Raw genomic sequence first — 17,498 nt, 5'->3', positions numbered from 1 at the left:
TTCCGGGAGGGGACCTGGAGGCTACGTCGCGGGGTCTGAGGCGGCTGGAGTCACAGAGGCGCAAGTGGGGGAAGGAGTGTGCCCTCTGACCGAGGCGGGGCTGACGTCCACGCTGGAAAGCTGCGTGGAACCCGGGTACTGGCGCGGAAAAGAGGGCGGAGCCCAGCAGGGGAGCACCTCCTCTTCCTCCTGCCCGAGAGGCCCCCGCCGGAAGAAGCGTTTCGCGGGCTTTCCAACTGCCGGCAAACGCCTCTCCCTCCGCCCAGCCGCAGTGACTCCGCGCTTTTCGGGGCTCTGCGCAGGCGCGCCGTACACGGGCGGGGCACGCGTCGGGGACGTTGCGGGAGGAGCCAATCAGAGGGTTCATTTCTGGGTGGCGCGGGCGCCATTTTGTGAGGAGGAATATAAATGGGCACTGGGGCCCGACTCTCGCCCAGTTGGTTCTGTGCTGTGGGGGCCGGTCGTTCCGTCCGTCTGTCGGCCTTTCGGGACCGTTTCCACGCGGGAGCCAACTGCCAGAGGAGAGGCGCGGCGTGGGGCCGAGCTAGTCTGAGGGAACCGCCGCCGCCTCTGCGGAACGCGCCGGCCCGCCCAGGGCGTTCGTTTTTCGGCGCGCAGTCGCAGGGCCCGGCCGACCGACTGCGGCCATGAGTTACGGTCGCCCGCCTCCCGATGTGGAGGGCATGACCTCCCTCAAGGTGGACAACCTGACCTACCGCACCTCGCCCGACACCCTAAGGCGCGTCTTTGAGAAGTACGGGCGCGTTGGCGACGTGTACATCCCGCGGGACCGCTACACCAAGGAGTCGCGCGGCTTCGCCTTCGTGCGCTTCCACGACAAGCGTGACGCGGAGGACGCCATGGACGCCATGGACGGGGCCGTCCTGGACGGCCGCGAGCTGCGCGTGCAGATGGCGCGCTACGGCCGTCCACCAGACTCGCACCACAGCCGCCGGGGACCGCCACCCCGCAGGTACGGGGGTGGCGGCTATGGACGCCGGAGCCGCAGGTAAACGGGGAGGGGCCCCGGGCTGAATCACAAAGGTCCGCGGGGACACGTGGTGGCGGGCGGCCCCGGGCCTGGGCAACCCCGGCTCGCGACAGGGAAATGGCGGCGGCGGCGAGATAATGGCGGGCGGGCGGGGCGCGGCCGGATCGCGGGGGCCTGACGCTACTCTCTCTTCCGCCCGCAGCCCTAGGCGGCGGCGCCGCAGCCGATCGCGGAGTCGGAGCCGGTCCCGGTCCCGGAGTCGGTCTCGCTACAGTCGCTCCAAGTCTCGGTCTCGCACTCGCTCGAGATCGCGGTCAACGTCCAAGTCCAGGTCGGCGCGAAGATCCAAGTCCAAGTCGTCCTCGGTCTCCAGGTCCCGCTCGCGCTCCAGGTCCAGGTCTAGGTCCAGGAGTCCGCCGCCCGTGTCCAAGAGGGAGTCCAAGTCCAGGTCGCGATCCAAGAGCCCCCCCAAGTCTCCTGAAGAGGAGGGAGCCGTGTCCTCTTAAGCAAACGGTAATGTCCGCGGGGATCCGAGACACACGGCCCGAATTCAGAAATGGGGTGTGGAGTAGCTTTTCTGATCCGTATTAGTAGGAAAGTGGCTCCTCGTGTCGGGAGCGCTGCTCTGAGCTAACTCAGCTTTGGGAGTAATTCTGAAGAGGGGTCTGCAGAAAGGATGTGTGTAAAGCTTAGATAATAATGGCTGTTTCGTAAACTTGTTTGAGACCTATTAATGAAAATGACTATTTCTTGCTGTTTTTATCCAACGTCTGCATTTTCCCCTTTAAAGCTGCGGTCTCCTGTTTGATAAAAGAATATTGGCCAGTATTGCAGATTTTAACTGATTTGGCTGATCCTCCAGGGACCAGTTTCTGTGGGCGTGTATTGGAGCAGGTTTGTCTTTAAATGTTAAAGATGCACTATCCTCTTAGAGAAAACAATCAGTTCAACTATTGTTGTACTGACTGGGACTTCACTATTCTAATGGATGTGGCAAAAGAATTGCAAAAAGAAGCAATGAACTTTTGGAACCCAAAAAAAGTTTGCAGGTATTGCACTGGGTGGGGAAAGGATAGTGTGTCTTTAACTCTAAAATTGTTTGGTCCTATTTTTTAAAAGGAAGGGCCCTAAGTAGCTCAGATATTAAAGCACTATTCTCAGTTGCCAAATGTTTTGTTTGAAAACGAAATTTATCTCAAAATATAGGCTAATTATCTGATTTCAAGTTTTTTGTTTGGACATTTGGATACAGCCCTTTTTTTTTTTTTTCTTTCCTTTTTTTTCCCTTCCCCCTTTTCTTTTTTCTTCCCTTTACCATTTTTCACCTTGGTTATTTGGCCAAGAATGCACAAATTTGTAAATGCTGATGTGGACATTTTCTAATTTGGGCCTTTAAAAAATTGTGAGAATGGCTGGGTGGAACCTTTCTGTAACCTACTTGTTTCACCAGAGCCTTAGTAAGTACATGCCTGAAATTGAAACCATGTGCACTTTGGGCGACCTCACAGTAATGGAGGGCAAACTGAACTTAATTTCTTTTCAAACCTAGATGTGTCGACAAGCAACATAACAGAAAACATGGAGGAAAAGGACCACATGCTCAGTCCATCAAAGAGTCCTTGGAACAAGCAACTGGCTATTGAAAAGGTTATTTTGTAACATTTTGTCTAACTTTTTACTTGTTTTAAGCTTTGCCTCAGGTGGCAAATTCCTTTTATGTGCCATTTTGTTGCTGTTATTCAAATTTCTTGTAATTTAGTGAGGTGAACGACATCAGATTTCATTATTGGCTTGGATATTTGAGGTAAAATTTCCTTTTTGTTTATATAGTGCTGACTTTTTTTGTTTGAAATTAAACAGATTGGTAACCTAATTTGTGGCCTCCTGACTTTTAAGGAAACGTGCAGCCATTACGCACAGCCTAAAGCTGTCAAGAGATTGACTCAGCATTGCCTTCATTCCTTAGAATTAAAAACCTACAAAAGTTGGTGTAAATTTGTGTATGCTATATATCTTCAGATCTAAATGGTAATCTGAACCTAAATTTGTGTAAAGACTTTTCAGATGAAAAGACTTGATTTTTTATTTTTTTTTTGAAAGGATTGTTTACCAAACACAATTCTAATCTCTTCTCTTATGTATTTTTGTGCACTAGGCGCAGTTGTGTAGCAGTTGAGTAATGCTGGTTAGCTGTTAAGGTGGCGTGTTGCAGTGCAGAGTGCTTGGCTGTTTCCTGTTTTCTCCCGATTGCTCCTGTGTAAAGATGCCTTGTCGTGCAGAAACAAATGGCTGTCCAGTTTATTAAAATGCCTGACAACTGCACTTCCAGTCACCCGGGCCTTGCATATAAATAACGGAGCATACAGTGAGCACATCTAGCTGATGATAAATACACCTTTTTTTTTCTACCCCCACTCCACCAAATGGTAAAAATGATCATCTTCGCGTATGAACTTAAAATATGAAAAATGTTAAGGAAGCAAATGGTTTGTAACTTTGTAAGTACTTAAAACATGGTGTATCTTTTTTGCTCATAAATATTCTGTACTATAACCATTGTTTCTATAGTTTAATTAAAATGTTCCTTGGTGTTAGCTTTTCTCAGAATATGTCTTGGTCTTTTTTCCTCCCTTTATTTGAAAGACCTGTGCAATTTTCTTGTGAATGTTACTGACTGTATAGTATGAAAGTGAAATGCTTAGCTGACTTTTTAAAGTGGAAAATGCCAGTTCAGCACCCACTCTCTCTAAAATTGATGCTCTGTGGTAGCACTTTGAGGTTGTGGGTACTCCTTTCATAACCTAACTTATGCCCTATTTTAATGACTTAGGAACAATTTTAGTCCTTTTCTTAATAGGTGTTTTAATTTTTGTTTTCATGGCTGTGTAGTCTCCATGAACATTGTCTAGGTTACTCATCACAGTCTTAAGGCCAACAGATCTGACCATCTTCAAATCCACTGCTTGTACTCTCAAGCTGAGGTGGTCAGCTTGTAGGTATAATTCAGAGAGTGTCCTTTGCCAAGGAAATGACCAGCATTTCAACAGTATGTCTTCCTGGAAGGGCAGATTCTGCTATATCTTCCTTGTCTGCATCAAAAGACGCCAGAGGAATGTGGACACATTTCATGTCCCACTTGTAGAGCAAAGCTTCAAGTGACCAGTCAGCACTGAAAAAAATAAACTTTTTTAAAATTATGATTTTCCTGTTTTGCTTTAGGTATTTTTTTTTTTTCCCCCTCCATTTTATCCTTTGGCATTGCGTTAGTAAGGCTTAATTTAACTTAATAAAGTTGAGTAAACCAGGATTAGTTGGTCTTACCTTCTTACCTGGTAAGTAGACCACAACTGGACCTTGGGATTCTTCTGCATCAAAAAGTACACTGTAGTTAAAATGTCTTCAAAATCTGGGAAGGAAGGGCTTATTAATAGCTTCCTACTTACATTGCATCTGGCTAAATTTACTATTAAGCAAAAAAAGTTACCTTCTGGTTCAAAGAACACATCAGATGCAAGAATAATATCTTGTGGTGGCAAAGCCAGAAGGTCCAGAGGTAGGTGACCCCACGTTAGTCCTACAACACGCACCTGTGGCAGGTGGTTCATGTGGCAGCTCTGCTGACAGATTTCTAGACAGTGCGGCAGCTCTGAACTATCTGACAGGATTACTTCAGCGCCACATTTTGCAGCTATAATTCCTGGAAGGCTCACTCCAGCTCCAATCTAGTAAATTTGAAAGGTGAAAATTTTTTAGTTTCTGCCTAGAATTGCAAAGAATTTGGATCTTAGCAGATAGTTCCCCATTTCATCCTCATGAGTAGAGACTCAACATGTATGTTCTTGAGCTTATGTCTATAAAACGTGTCATTAAAATGCCTTAACCTGTAGGAACCTTGGGCTTTGAATTTGTGACAAGAGTTCTTGTGATTTCTCTTAATTGGGTCAAAGTGCAGTTAGTCCCATACAGGGCCTGTATTCTGCAACCAGCTGCTTCCAAGCTCAATGTGTGTTAGGCCATTTCATTGCTTACTATGTCCAGAGAAGTAGTCTTGGGACACTTGTTCTGTCATTTTTAGTTCTCATAAAGGAGTTAGTCATAGGGTACAAGTCTCTAGAAGCACCATGGGGGACTTAACATACACAGCCAGTTGCTGATTTTAACTGTGAATAAAGCCTGACGGGTTTATAACGTGGCTCTCTATGAAGAGATTTTCCAGTGGTTTAAAGTGGCATGGCACTTCATAAGGAGTAACCAAGGAACGCCTGTGTTAACATTGATGGGACCAAAAGCTTCCCTTGTCCAGTTTGAGGATAGGATGGGCACTGAGTCTCAACCTTTTCTGAATGCCTAACAGTTGCCACTATTAGGGGGCAGAAGTCTGCCAAATGCCTTCCCTACCCTTCATTGATAGGTTTTGCAAAAATGAGGTTCTTAAGCTTCTGATTTGTGTTTAGCCTTCGGGTTTAAGCATAGTACTGCAAGTTCTGCAAACTTGACAAGTTTATTTCTCCAGGCCTCCAGCAGTCTCAAATCCAGCAATGATGAGAAAGAGCCTGGGACACATTTTAAATGTAATCTCAAGATTATGTAAAAAATGTAAAGCCTACTTTGTGAGAAAGACAAGTGTTAGAGCCCAAATGACCCTATTGGGACACCCTAGGAAAGTGGCCTTAATTACTGCTTCTGTGCCAAATTAGTCAATGGGCTTCATTCACTTAGAGTAAGGGCTTCAGCAACAAACTGTAAATGGCCAGACAGTAAATATTTTGGTCTTGGTGGGCCACTTTAACACTTTACAAATGTAAAAATCATTCTAAGCTCTCATGCCTGAATAAGCTGGCCACGTTACCCAATTTTAAAATACAGTATGGGCAAAAAGTGGATTTACACTAACTGTAAACCTACCTTAGGCCCCACCCTGTATTTAACAAAAGCCAATAGCAAGCATGTAGACTTATATCTGAACACCGGGGATTTGAAGCATCAAGGGCACATGTACCTCTAAGATAGCCTTGCCTGGTAGAGATCTTCTGTGAAACCACAGGTACTGGGCCAGGACCACAGCACAGGGCCAAACATACATTCCATACTGAAGATGCAGGACCTGAAAAGAATTTTTGTATACCATAAATATCTACTGGAAGTGGAATGCTTAAACTTGGCAATTACTGAGTGCCTGGCGCTGGTATCCATTACAAAAGTGACAGTTCCCTGCTCCAATCCACATCCTATGGGGGGATATGAAACTGCTATACCATGTGGTAAGCACTGTGCAAACATTTCATTCAACAAGCACTTATTGAGGGACTCAATGGCTTAATAGCTATTCTAGGCTGAGGCTGTAACTCTAACGGAACAAATATACCCTACTGGGGAGAGACAGGCAACAGGCAAGCAAGTGATATTTTTGGTTCGTGATAATGCTATAAACAATACAATGGGGTAATGTGAGAGTAGTGGGGGGGGGGTAGGGGACAATGACCACAAGGTGGCTGCACTAGATATGGGGAGAGGGTGATTCAGACAAAGGCCCTAAAGCAGGAACTGAAGCCTCTTGGTGGACAACAGCACAGACATAAGGGTTGGAGGCAGGTTTGTGTCCTGCAAGCAGAGCACACAGGAAAAGGGGGCCAGACATGAGGGCTTACAGGCCACAGGAGGTTTAATGCAAGAAGATATTGGAGGGTTTTAAGCACAACCATAACTTGGTATGCTAATGGGGAAACAATGGTCCTAGGAAGACATCCTAGAAGAGGTGTGAGTGGACCTGAATCCTGAAGGAGTTAGGAAGGCAGGCAGACAAAGACTTTGGAAAGGCAGGTAATTGAGAGTGTGTGGTAATTAGTGAGGCAAGATAACATAGCTCACAACTCCGGAATGAGCCTATTCGAGTTAAAGCTCCAGATCTGGAATTTACTAATTGTGTGACCAAGTTATATAAATCTGTGCTCAGTTTCCTCAATTGCAAAATAGTATCTCAGAGTGATTAGGAAGAGTCAATGCCAACTACTTAGTATAAGGCACAAAATACGCATAATTATTAAACAAACTGCAAAATCACAAATCTTTGTTTTCTAGAGCAAAGGGTGCCCCTAGTGAGGTGGTAGAAAGGCGCTGAAGTTACAAAAATAACAAAGGTGAAGGAACTGAGGTCTGAACTTAATCCATTCAACAAAACTATTAGTGCCTAAAATATGCTACGTTCTGTTCTACCTGTAGAGGGCGCAGCGTGAATGAAAGACAAATGCCTGCCCTGGTGTTTTACCCAGGAGGACAGAGGATTTCTGACCAGAGTTGTGCAGATTTGGGTGTAAAGAAAAGGGGCCTCTATTCTCACAGGGAATATCTTCACTCCCTAAGTTTGGGAAGAAATCCAAATGGGTATTTCAACAGGAAGACATTAGAAACTATCAGAAATGGGTTCCATTTAAGGTGTTTTTCATCCTTAAGCTGCTATTACTAATGCCTACGTCACAGGCTGCTGTTAAAACCAAATGAAGCGCTGCAACGTGAAAGTGCTTTGAGAAACTGGGCGCATATTAGGTACAATTATTGAGCTCTGAGGCAGCCATGAGCTGAAAGGAAGAAGTGTCAACCCAAAGACTTTATTTCGCAGTGAGAAGGGTTGGAAGCCCCAGTCCCAAATCAAGCTTAATTAAGAAGCCCTTCAGCAACATCAAAGAAAATATTAGGCATCAAGAATGCCACTTTTCTGGCAGGAAATACTCCGTGTGGGGAAGCTCCCTTCCCGGTGGGGTCCTCGCTGAAAGACATGTAATAGGCCAAAGACTTCGTACCAAACCCCTCGCTCTGCGGTCCATCCTAAGGCAGGGAGCCGGACCCCATCCCCCCCCCCCCCCACAGGTGGGCTGAGCGCCGCTCCCGCGCTAGGGGGCTTCCGGGCGGGTGCAGCTGCACGCACCTGCGGGACGCAGACTTCCAGCACGGCCCCCTCCGCTCCCAGGCCCGGCTCCTCCGTGAACCGAAAGCGCTGGGCCCGGAACACATACCCTCGGAGGCCACGGCCGCCCAGAGGAGAATCGGTGGCCCCCGGGAGGGCGGGCAGCAGCGGAGGGCGCCGGGCCGCCAGGCTGCGCGGGGACCCTGGGCCAGCTGAAGCCGCTTCCCCGGCGCCACGTGGCTCTCGCGGGCCCGTCCGCCCTACAGCAAGGGGGAAAGCACCCCTCGGGCGACCGAGTGGCAGCACGCGGGCAACAGACCCGAAGCCAGGCCTCCGAGACGCAGAACAGGTGGCCGCACCGCTCGCCAGCGGAAGTTGGCTGCGGAAGAGCGGCGCAGCCGGAAGTGACGCGCCGGAAGCAGGCGTGGGAGTGCGGGCCGCAGGGAGGCGGCTTCCAGCTGGCGGGACCTTCTCAACATGGCAGAAACCCGGCGTCAGTGAAGGAGGACCCTGCAGGCGCCGAGGCCAATGGCTGGCCGCGCGAGGCCGGGGGCCGGTGACGACGGCAGCCGCACGCCCAACCCGAGGCCCGGGAGGCGGCCGGGGAGTGAATTTTCTGGAAGGCGGCTTTAAAGGCGCCGGGCTCGAGCGAGAGGGCGTTGCAGCGCGGCGGTCGCCGGGGCCGGGCCGGGGGCGCGTTGGTGGCAGGAAGCGGGCTGCGCCGAGGTCGTTGCGGAACTGGCCGGTGACCCTCGCAGGATGAACCACAAGAGCAAGAAGCGGATCCGCGAGGCCAAGCGGAGCGCGCGCCCGGAGCTGAAGGACTCGCTGGACTGGACCCGGCACAACTACTACGAGAGCTTCTCCCTGAACCCGGCGGCCGTGGCGGTGAGCGCGCGGGGCCGCGGGCGCGCACCTCTCCCGGGGCCCCGGCCGCCGCGCCCCGCGGAGGGAGGTCGGGGTCCTCGGGGCCGGGATTCCACGGAGGGCCTCCTCCCCCTCCTGCCCGGGCAGCTGGACTCTCGCGCCTTTGGCGCCCTCAAAGAGGCGGCCTGTCGCCCCTTGATCCCCTTGGACGGCTGCGGGGCCCTCGGGGACCTGGCTGTCAAAGGCCGCAAGTGGGAGATGCGGAGCCACCCTTGGAGGGGTGGCTCGGGCGCGACGTGCCTGCGCGCACGCGGGGCCTGCCCCGCCCCCACCCCGATCGAGCCAGAACAAAAACCTGGCTCTTTAGGCACGTCCTTGCTCACTGGCCCTGAGGACACCCTCATTCGCCTGATTTTTTAATTTTTTTAACTGGATAGGTCTTTTTTGGTCCCCTCAGGATAACGTGGAGAGGGCAGACGCCTTACAGCTGTCGGTGGAAGAATTTGTGGAGCGATACGAAAGACCGTACAAGCCCGTGGTTCTGCTGAATGCCCAGGAGGGCTGGTCCGCGCAGGAGAAGTGGACTCTGGAGCGCCTGAAAAGGAAGTACCGGAACCAGAAGTTCAAGTGCGGGGAGGACAACGACGGCTACTCGGTGAAGATGAAGATGAAGTACTACATCGAGTACATGGAGAGCACTCGCGATGACAGCCCCCTGTACATCTTTGACAGCAGCTACGGGGAACATCCCAAAAGGAGGAAACTTTTGGAAGACTACAAGGTGCCCAAGTTCTTCACTGACGACCTTTTCCAGTACGCGGGGGAGAAGCGCAGGCCCCCTTACAGGTAAAGCGCCGCCACAGTCTTCTCCACAGCAGCACGTGTCAGCCGGCTCAGCGAGCTACCCTTTTATGGAACAGTCAGTGGTTTTCCCTTGGCTGCACCGGGGACTGACTTTGGGGGCTGCTGGTGCCTGCCTGGGTCCAGAGACTGTGCTTTAATTGGTCTGGGTGCCCCCTGGGCATCAGGATTTCTGAAAGCTCCCCAGGTGATTCAAATGTGCAACCGAAGTTGAACCACCGACCATGTTAAGGGAAGTTTTTTAAGTCGAGCACTGGGCCATGTCAGTGGTTTCCTTTTTTCTATTAGGGATCAGTCCACAATTCATGCACAGTTCACTCTGTGTCCCAAAATGTGTGTAGTCTTTGAAACAAAGATGACACAATGTAGTGTGTGAAACCACAAACTTGTTATTTTGTGATGTGTGTGTGTAAGTTACTCCTCATATCTTGGGTGTTTCTGCCCTGTAGGTGGTTTGTGATGGGGCCCCCACGCTCTGGAACCGGAATTCACATTGACCCTCTGGGAACCAGCGCCTGGAACGCCTTGGTGCAGGGCCACAAGCGCTGGTGCCTGTTCCCCACCAGCACGCCCAGGGAGCTCATCAAGGTGACCCGCGAAGAAGGGGGGAACCAGCAAGATGAGGCTATTACTTGGTTCAGTATCATCTATCCCCGGACACAGCTTCCGACCTGGCCACCCGAATTCAGACCCCTAGAAATCTTACAAAAACCAGGAGAGACTGTCTTTGTGCCAGGTACAGATGAACTGAAACACAGTACTCTCTTTGAATTTAGTAATTTGTCGTTTTGGAGCAGAACTACATATAAAGTGAGTCAAAGAAATCCCTCCGCATGCCGGCTTCTTGAGCTGCCCTGTGCCCACCTCTGACAGTGGAATGTACTGTACTGTCAGGTGCTTAGGGGGCTGTTGTCCTCATTTCTTATATAAGGACCTCAGTATATAAGGACTATTGGGGAACTTTCTGTATGTAAAGATTCTATTCATTTTTGTCCTTAGTTTCCCTAGTGACTTGTGTATGTTCTGTGACTTGTGCATATTTCTATAACTTGGGGTTTTGATACAATGTAGCACTAGGTGGGCTGAGTCAGGAAATAGTGACTTAGAGCCTAGAGGCCAGAAATCAATCCTACCCCCTGATGCCTCTGAGAGGTTAAGTGTTGGGAATAGGTGTCTTCCTCCTAGAAGCTAAAGAACTTGCACCCTTTAGTTTGGGTCACAGCTGTGGATTAGCAGGAGAGGACACACTTTCTCTGTAAAGGGCCAGAGAGTAAATATGTCAGGCACTGTGGCCAGACAGCCTGCTCAGTTGCTCAGCTCTGCCCTTGTAGCAGGAAAGCAGCCATAGATGACCCAGAAGTGAGCAGGCACAGCAGTACTCCAGTAAATCTTCACCTAGACAGGTCCTCCGGGACTCCTGGATCAGGGGAAGCATGCCTGCTCTGGGTCCTGTCTCCGCAGCTCTCCCTGTGGATAGGAGTCCCCTGCTTCCGAAGTTCATGTGAAATGTTAGATGAAGTTGACGTTGTAGAGCGATTGGGTATGGAACCCAACCCTACTCAACTATTTACTTGTTGGATTTCAGGAGGCTGGTGGCATGTTGTTCTCAATCTTGATACCACCATTGCCATCACCCAGAATTTTGCCAGCAGCACCAATTTCCCTGTTGTGTGGCACAAGACGGTAAGAGGGAGACCAAAGTTGTCCAGGAAATGGTATAGGTGAGAGCTGTTTTTTTCTTATTTTTGCCTTGTTTCAATGTCTGCCAGAGAGATAAAACGTACAGAGCCCACCACTGCAATGGCGTGCACTGAGCTCAGACGGACCTGGCAAAAGCTGGGGCTGCCAGAGCGCTCGAGTACAGGAGAGTGGGTCAAGGTCAGGGCTCGCTCTCAGGATGCTCGCCAGCCTGGAGGTGGCAGGGTAACTGCATGTTCCGATCAGAGCGTCCGTCAAAACATGCTCATCATTGGGGTCGTTTCTCGTTTTGTTTCTTTGTTTTTTGTTTTTGTTCTCCCAGCCCCCACCCCCAGAGCTAGCACTAGCAAAGGAAGCCATTTGGTTTGGGTTTTATTTTGCTTATTTCTTTTTCTTACCCAGAAGCATTAGTCCCGTTTGCACTTACTACCTTCAGTTCTTGTGAGTGAGGTCACTGCCCTGGAGTCTTAGCTCCTCTGTTTATCCGCAGAACAGATACAGCACGGGCAGCGGCAGTGCCAGCCACCCCCAGCCACCCCGTGCCACTGGGTCCCAACCCTGACCTGGAGGGACCGGCTCTCGGGGTAAGAGGGATTCTGGCTTGTTCAGTGCTCAGCCCCCTGCTGAGGGCCAGCAAGGGTGGTGGCTCCATTCTCCAGACTCCCGGCATCTGAGGCCCACTGCTGCCCTCCCGCAGGCTGCTGTGTGCTCCGCTGGCCGCTCTGAAGGCCTTACCTCGGGGCAGGGCTGTTCCCGTCCCAGCGGATGCCAGGTCAGGTGCCTAGGCGAGGGCAGGGCTGCTGCCGCTGATGGCCCAGTTCAGCTTGATCCTCGGCACTTCTTACTTCTTACAGATCTAATTATTTTTACTCTGACAAATAGAATTTCGCCAAGTGCAACTCCAGTCATTAGGTGCTGTGCTGTGGACAGGAAGGTTCAAAAAAAATCAGCTAGGAAAAGTGCAGGGAACAAATTAGGAAGAGAAGCTGTTTCTCCTGAGGGGACAAAACTGAGACTAAGTCAAAGAAATGGTGCCTCGCGGTGGTGGGAGCTCATGTGGGGCTCGTGTTCCCCCCAGAGAAGCCTGAGCAGCAGGCAGGGCTCCTGCTCCCGCCGGTGGATCCGCGTCCTTGCCACTCGACAGCCCTCGCTCCCAGTGGGCTCCGCCATCCCTGGATGCCTCTGAGAGGGACAGGTCTGAGCTCCATGACTGTGTGTGGCTGTTGTTGCCCATCCTGGCACTGAGAACAGCGTTTCTTGTCTCCCAGGATCTTGAAGCAAGAGCACCCTGAGCTAGCAGTCCTAGCTGACTCCGTTGACCTCCAGGAATCCACAGGGATCGCCTCCGACAGCTCCAGTGACTCCTCCAGTTCCTCCAGCTCCAGCTCGTCCGACTCGGACTCAGAGGTGAGGCCCTGCTCCCCTGCAGGAGGGAGAAGGAGGACATTTTCACTCCCTTCTAAAAACTGCCACTGCCACCGTCCTGCTGTGGCAGGACTCTTTCCCGTTTTATAGCTTTATGTGCATGTGAATCGTCCCAGTAACCTTGAGAGGTTAGAGGAGTACCTGGGGGTTTCAGTAAGTAATGGCCCAGGATCATGCGGCTGGCAGACTGTGGTGTCGGAGATTCAGACTCCGGGCATTCAGACCTCACAGACCAGGTTGCATTTTCCCTGTGGGTGGCAAACTGTGAGCCTAGAAACCCAGCAAATTCAGTGACTTGCTAAAAGCTAACATAATAATAATATTGGGTGAAAGGGTTCTACGCCCTTAGCAGATGAAATTTATGTCCCATAACTGCACACCGCACTGATTTCACCTTTCCTGGTGGCGGGAGGTGGTGTGTTCTACGTATGTTAAGTGCTGTGCCCACCTTCACGCATCAGGTGAAATTCTACAATGCGGCCTCAGAACGATGACTAACTTCTCAGGGTGGGCGTCCTGATTTCAAGTATCTTTCCCGTAGAGAACATGGTGGGGGGGGGACAGTGCCACCTGCAGGAAGGTGGTGATTCTTTGGAAGCCAGAAACGTCTGCGCTGGATACTCGGGCTGCACTGTGGAGCCGTCACATGTGGCTGCTTTGCTCCTGGGGGAGTGGATGGTACGTGTGCTGTCTCCCGGGGGCAGAGGCTCCATCTGGCTGAATTCTTGTTTTCTGTCCCATGTCCAGTGTGAGTCCGGTTCTGAAGGGGATGGGACGATGCACCGCAGGAAGAAGCGGAGGACCTGCAGCATGATGGGAAACGGGGACACCACCTCCCAGGACGACTGCGTGAGCAAAGAGCGCAGCTCCTCCAGGTGACCATGGCTCTTGTCTGTGTCGGAGGACATCCCGCAGCCAGGGGCAGGGCCCAGTGAGGGTAGCCTGCTGGATCTGCGGACACGGGGAGGGCTGGCGAGAGCCGAGAATGAGGACAGTCCCGAAATGAGTCCACTCACTTAGCATTTGCTACAGTAGCTTTTTTGCCTGCTACCAACGCAAATTAATGTGGCTTGTTTTATGCATAAAGGCAAGAATCGATGTGGATGGTGCCAAGGAAACCCTTTACATTATTTAATAAAAATTAAATGCATTTTATATATTTGAAATTTTTTTCTTTGAGAATACCAGAACTTCCCTGTGTCACTCCTCTTGTCTTGGTCTTGGGGGAAAGTAGTGACTGCATGGCACAGTGTACCTTTGATGGAGAAGACATAACAGCAGGGGAAGTGCTGGGAACTCCCGAGCATCATCTGCAGAGCCTGAGGCCTGGCCCCCTTTCTCCCACTTGGCCATGGCTGCTTTGACGGGCAAGGCCGGACAGAAGCAGGGAATTTAAATTTTTTATAAAATCTTAATCATGTCTTCAGTTTTTTAAAAACCAGATTTGATTTAAATAAGTTAAAACTTAAAATCACTAAGAATCTGCAAGCACCTGCCCTAGCAGACTCCCCATGGAGCCCGGTGACTGACTGGGGCACCCAGGTCTTTAGATCCCAGAGCCCTTTCTTCGACATGTCAGCATGAGGGGTGAGGGTTTGGGAAGACAGTGAGATACTGGCATTTGTAGGATTATAAGCGTCTGAAGTCCTTAGCCGCTCAATAAGTAATGTTTCTGTTAGGTTCTCCGTGTCTGTGAGCATCTGAGTGTTTTCTTAAATGTGTCATAAAAGTTCAGGGCCCACATTCCTCCTCTCATTTCCTCTCACTCTGTGGTCCGCCTGGAATTCCATGGGGAAACTTGGGTGTCTTCCTCAAGTGAGTGTATTGGACCAGAATGTGCGTATCTCCACTCGAGATGTCCTTTCCACAGCCAGACTTAGTCTCTGTTGTTATAGACTTGTGTCTGCCCTTGAGGTGTGACTTTGTAATTTGTACAAAAATCTCTTGAGGAAGCCCAGCTGCTGCTTCAACATGGGGGCCTGGGGCTCTGCTTTAGCATCTCCGCCCTGCTCTGCACGCAGCCACGCTGTCTACGTGCCAGTCCCAGGCAGGTGTACTTTCCTTGGCAGGATTAGGGACACTGGCAGAGGCTGCGCTCACCCTGAGTGGATAGGGACACCCTGAGGTGGCTCTCATGTCGACAGCTGGCAGCCACACCACTCAGTTCCACGTCTTGTGCGCCTTTGAATTTGTATCACCCTTTTCTGGTCCGAGCTGCTGTCTTCGGTCAAATGCTGTTTTAACTGCTCACTAATAATTGATTGCCGAGAAGTTCAAACGCTCGGCAAGCTCCGGGAGCCACTGAAACCCAGAAGGGGCCGTGAGGCCAGGTGAGAAGGCTCTGTGCCTCTCCTCTAAACTGAGCTGGTGGACCACAGGCCGGAGGGTGTGATGTGAGCGTCTCGCTGCATCATCTGTCACTCACTGATGCTGGTGAGGAACCTGCACTGTCCCCAGCTGGCAGCGTACGCACAGACACTGACGGGCGAGTGGACTTGGATTCATGGGTGAGCCAGTTACGTGTGAGGCGTGCGGTGGGTGCTACCTCCCAGCATATGTCAGTCACCATTCGTCCAACGCACCCAGTGGCAGTAACAGATCGATTAGCGTTCCTCACGCTGGGTTGATCATGAGACTTTTCTCCACGAGGCCTGTCCCTATTACATCTTAGTCCAGTTTTCTGTGCCTTAAAATGCCAACCTAAATACATGGCTGGGTTGGGTGGAGAGCTGCTCCCTTCCTGGCATCTGTACCTGGCACTCTGCCTCCCACGGTGCTGCTCTCCCCTCCCCCACCAGCCAGGGTGGCCAGACCCACCTTTGGGCGAGAGGGAAGCCAAACCCTGCAGCCATGATCTCTCCTGTTAATATCTGAATGGTGTTCCTTCCCCTCCTTTTTAAAGAACTTTCCTTGCCGTCCTCAAAATGCTTTTATCTTTCCCCAGTGTTGCTACTGGGCATGCTAACTGCTCCTCGCTAGACATCAGTCTGAAGAAAACAAAACCCAAAGCAAAAGGCTATTTCCCACCAGGGGGCGCGGTGAGGTCGCTGGGATGGCCCAGCAGCAATGTGAACTTGAGAGAATTGCCACCCCACGTCCTTTCCCCAGGCGCCAAAAGTGATTCCTGTTTGGTAAACAGTATCCAGAAATAAGGGGTCAGGGATGAGGTGGGAGACAGAGGCGAGGGAGTGGAGCGGGGGCAGGGTGATCAGGACCAGGTAGGACCGGGAGCCGCCTGTTCTACCCGCCCAGCTTGAGCTGCTCCTTTGGGGCCAGCAACAGCGAGTGGAGGTACAATGTCAAGCTACTTTTAAGGATTATTCTCCAGCTAATTTTAAAACCAACAAGCTGGGTCGTGAGAGAAGGGATGTCAGACTAAAGCACTATTGGGGAGGAGCAGTGGGGTGTGGCAGGAGTGGGGGGCCCAGGACAGCAGGACATCCAGAGGGCTCTGGTCTTGGGAAATGAGAGAGGCACCAACGGCTTTTCCATCAGCCTGAAGAACACAGGTGCCTCCGGGGTCTTCAGTAGACTGCGATGTCTAAGGTGACACCTCTGAGAAGAGTCACCAAAAACAAGGAACACTGTTCACACTCGGCTCACGCTTGCAGATGCCCGTTTACTAATCGAGTGTTCAACACACGTCTGAGTGCCAGGCACTGTCCTACGGGCTGGAGATCCTGACCTGACAGAGCCGCGTGGGCAGCGAGGATGCTCTGCTCACAGGGGCCTCTGGTCAGGGGTAGGCAGAGCTGTGCACACAAGTCCTTACTACACACAAGTGTGTGAGAAGCAAGAAAAGAACACGGTTATCGTTGCTGCTCTGTTCCTAACTCAGTGGTGGCTTCTCTGTAAAGTAGCTGCAGGTGTTTAAGGATCAGCAAGCACGTTGCCCGTGTCAGCGCTTTACAGGCTTATTGGAGGTTCCGCGTTGGTGGGATTTAGGACCTTAGGCAGGAGCGTGGGATGGAGCAGGAGTTTTGCATAAATGTGAAAAGTGCCGTCCAGGAGGCAGGCGCAGAAGCATTCGGCTTAGGCTCCTTGGCTTGCGTGTAGTCCTTCCACAAGCAAGTCGTTTATCCCGTGTTCCGAGCGCCGCCCGTGGCTCCCTGGGGAGCCCGGTTTCTCCCCCATGCCCTGGCCTCTGTCAGCTTGTTACCTTGTGCACAGCAAAACAACACGAACTGTGCTCTCAGCTTTGTCTCATCCTTAGTTCAAGCACTGGAAGGAGGACGGGCCCTGCCTGCTGTGTCGGGTGGCGGCCGCTGGGGTGTCGCGCAGGCCTCTGGGCCGCCTCCCGGCTCTGCTGCCTCTCGCTGTGGGGCCCACCACAGAATGCCAGTGGCTCTGCCACTCAAATGGTATTTTTAACTTTCACTGGGGTGAAACTGGTTCATCGTTTTACATAAAGCGCCCCGATTTGGAGTTGGGCTTTTTGCATTGTTTTATCCCTGTTTCTTTTCATGGTAACTGAGTTCTCACCTCCACAATAGGATCTCTTAAATATATTTTTTAAAACAATAGGGACAAGAGACAAAAGTGAGGCCTTAAACACTGTGGCTGAAAGTGGGCCCGCCCCCAAAGTCAGTAGCCAAGAGGTACACCCCACTCCACATGTTACAGCTGTGGGCCATTTTTCACCAACCACCACTAATTTATTTTTTTGCCTGTTCCCCTTAATATTATGGGATCCAGCAGGACTAAGCTCACCCTGTTGCGGAATCCTGTTTGTCACACTGGAGCTCATGAGGAAGC

At 51.2% G+C, this 17,498-nt stretch overlaps 3 protein-coding genes across 6 annotated transcripts; 2 read left to right on the top strand and 1 right to left on the bottom strand.

The window, feature by feature from the left end:
- Positions 1-408: 408 nt before the first annotated feature.
- On the top strand, positions 409-3,598 carry SRSF2 (serine and arginine rich splicing factor 2). Its single transcript, XM_016212387.2, has 3 exons — positions 409-1,009; positions 1,194-1,504; positions 2,541-3,598. Exons 1-2 carry the CDS (start codon positions 648-650, stop codon positions 1,495-1,497), a joined length of 666 nt encoding a protein of 221 aa, XP_016067873.1. The 5' UTR covers positions 409-647; the 3' UTR covers positions 1,498-1,504; positions 2,541-3,598.
- Positions 3,599-3,827: 229 nt separating this feature from the next.
- On the bottom strand, positions 3,828-8,243 carry METTL23 (methyltransferase 23, arginine). Of its 2 annotated transcripts, XM_016212389.2 has the most exons (5): positions 7,914-8,243; positions 5,991-6,095; positions 4,476-4,713; positions 4,313-4,397; positions 3,828-4,160 (listed from the first exon to the last, which is right to left on the bottom strand). In XM_016212389.2, the coding sequence occupies exons 2-5, from the start codon at positions 6,072-6,074 to the stop codon at positions 3,995-3,997; spliced, it is 573 nt and encodes a 190-aa protein (XP_016067875.2). In that variant the 5' UTR covers positions 6,075-6,095; positions 7,914-8,243; the 3' UTR covers positions 3,828-3,994. The 2 variants fall into 2 exon arrangements, with proteins under 2 accessions (XP_016067875.2, XP_016067874.2); XM_016212388.2 differs by lacking the exon at positions 7,914-8,243 and having other exon boundaries at positions 5,991-6,195.
- A 345-nt stretch (positions 8,244-8,588) lies between these two features.
- On the top strand, positions 8,589-13,898 carry JMJD6 (jumonji domain containing 6, arginine demethylase and lysine hydroxylase). Of its 3 annotated transcripts, XM_087826372.1 has the most exons (7): positions 8,589-8,780; positions 9,217-9,605; positions 10,070-10,356; positions 11,206-11,303; positions 11,814-11,902; positions 12,587-12,725; positions 13,491-13,898. In XM_087826372.1, the coding sequence occupies exons 1-7, from the start codon at positions 8,652-8,654 to the stop codon at positions 13,620-13,622; spliced, it is 1,263 nt and encodes a 420-aa protein (XP_087682498.1). In that variant the 5' UTR covers positions 8,589-8,651; the 3' UTR covers positions 13,623-13,898. The 3 variants fall into 3 exon arrangements, with proteins under 3 accessions (XP_087682498.1, XP_087682496.1, XP_087682497.1); XM_087826371.1 differs by lacking the exon at positions 11,814-11,902 and having other exon boundaries at positions 8,622-8,780; positions 11,206-11,341; XM_087826370.1 differs by lacking the exons at positions 11,814-11,902; positions 13,491-13,898 and having other exon boundaries at positions 8,601-8,780; positions 10,070-10,430; positions 11,206-11,341; positions 12,587-12,672.
- Positions 13,899-17,498: the final 3,600 nt, after the last annotated feature.

The sequence above is a fragment of the Miniopterus natalensis genome, chromosome 17, assembly GCF_054644295.1.
Source record: "Miniopterus natalensis isolate mMinNat1 chromosome 17, mMinNat1.hap1, whole genome shotgun sequence".
NCBI lineage: Eukaryota > Metazoa > Chordata > Mammalia > Chiroptera > Miniopteridae > Miniopterus > Miniopterus natalensis.
Note: the sequence above shows the minus strand (reverse complement) of the source record. Positions and strands in the feature narration are given on the sequence as shown.

Bases quoted from the DNA above. Each gene is read 5' to 3' on its own strand.
- SRSF2 (XM_016212387.2), top strand. From the start codon at position 648: ATGAGTTACGGTCGCCCGCCTCCCGATGTGGAGGGCATGACCTCCCTC. The intron at 1,010-1,193 runs GTAAACGGGGAG...TTCCGCCCGCAG, and splicing joins TATGGACGCCGGAGCCGCAG to CCCTAGGCGGCGGCGCCGCA.
- METTL23 (XM_016212388.2), bottom strand. From the start codon at position 6,119: ATGGTATACAAAAATTCTTTTCAGGTCCTGCATCTTCAGTATGGAATG. The intron at 4,714-5,990 runs GTACATGTGCCC...CAAATTTACTAG, and splicing joins CAGGCAAGGCTATCTTAGAG to ATTGGAGCTGGAGTGAGCCT. The intron at 4,161-4,312 runs GTAAGACCAACT...TATTTTTTTCAG, and splicing joins TCTACTTACCAGGTAAGAAG to TGCTGACTGGTCACTTGAAG.
- JMJD6 (XM_087826372.1), top strand. From the start codon at position 8,652: ATGAACCACAAGAGCAAGAAGCGGATCCGCGAGGCCAAGCGGAGCGCG. The intron at 10,357-11,205 runs GTACAGATGAAC...GTTGGATTTCAG, and splicing joins AGAGACTGTCTTTGTGCCAG to GAGGCTGGTGGCATGTTGTT. The intron at 12,726-13,490 runs GTGAGGCCCTGC...TCCCATGTCCAG, and splicing joins CGTCCGACTCGGACTCAGAG to TGTGAGTCCGGTTCTGAAGG.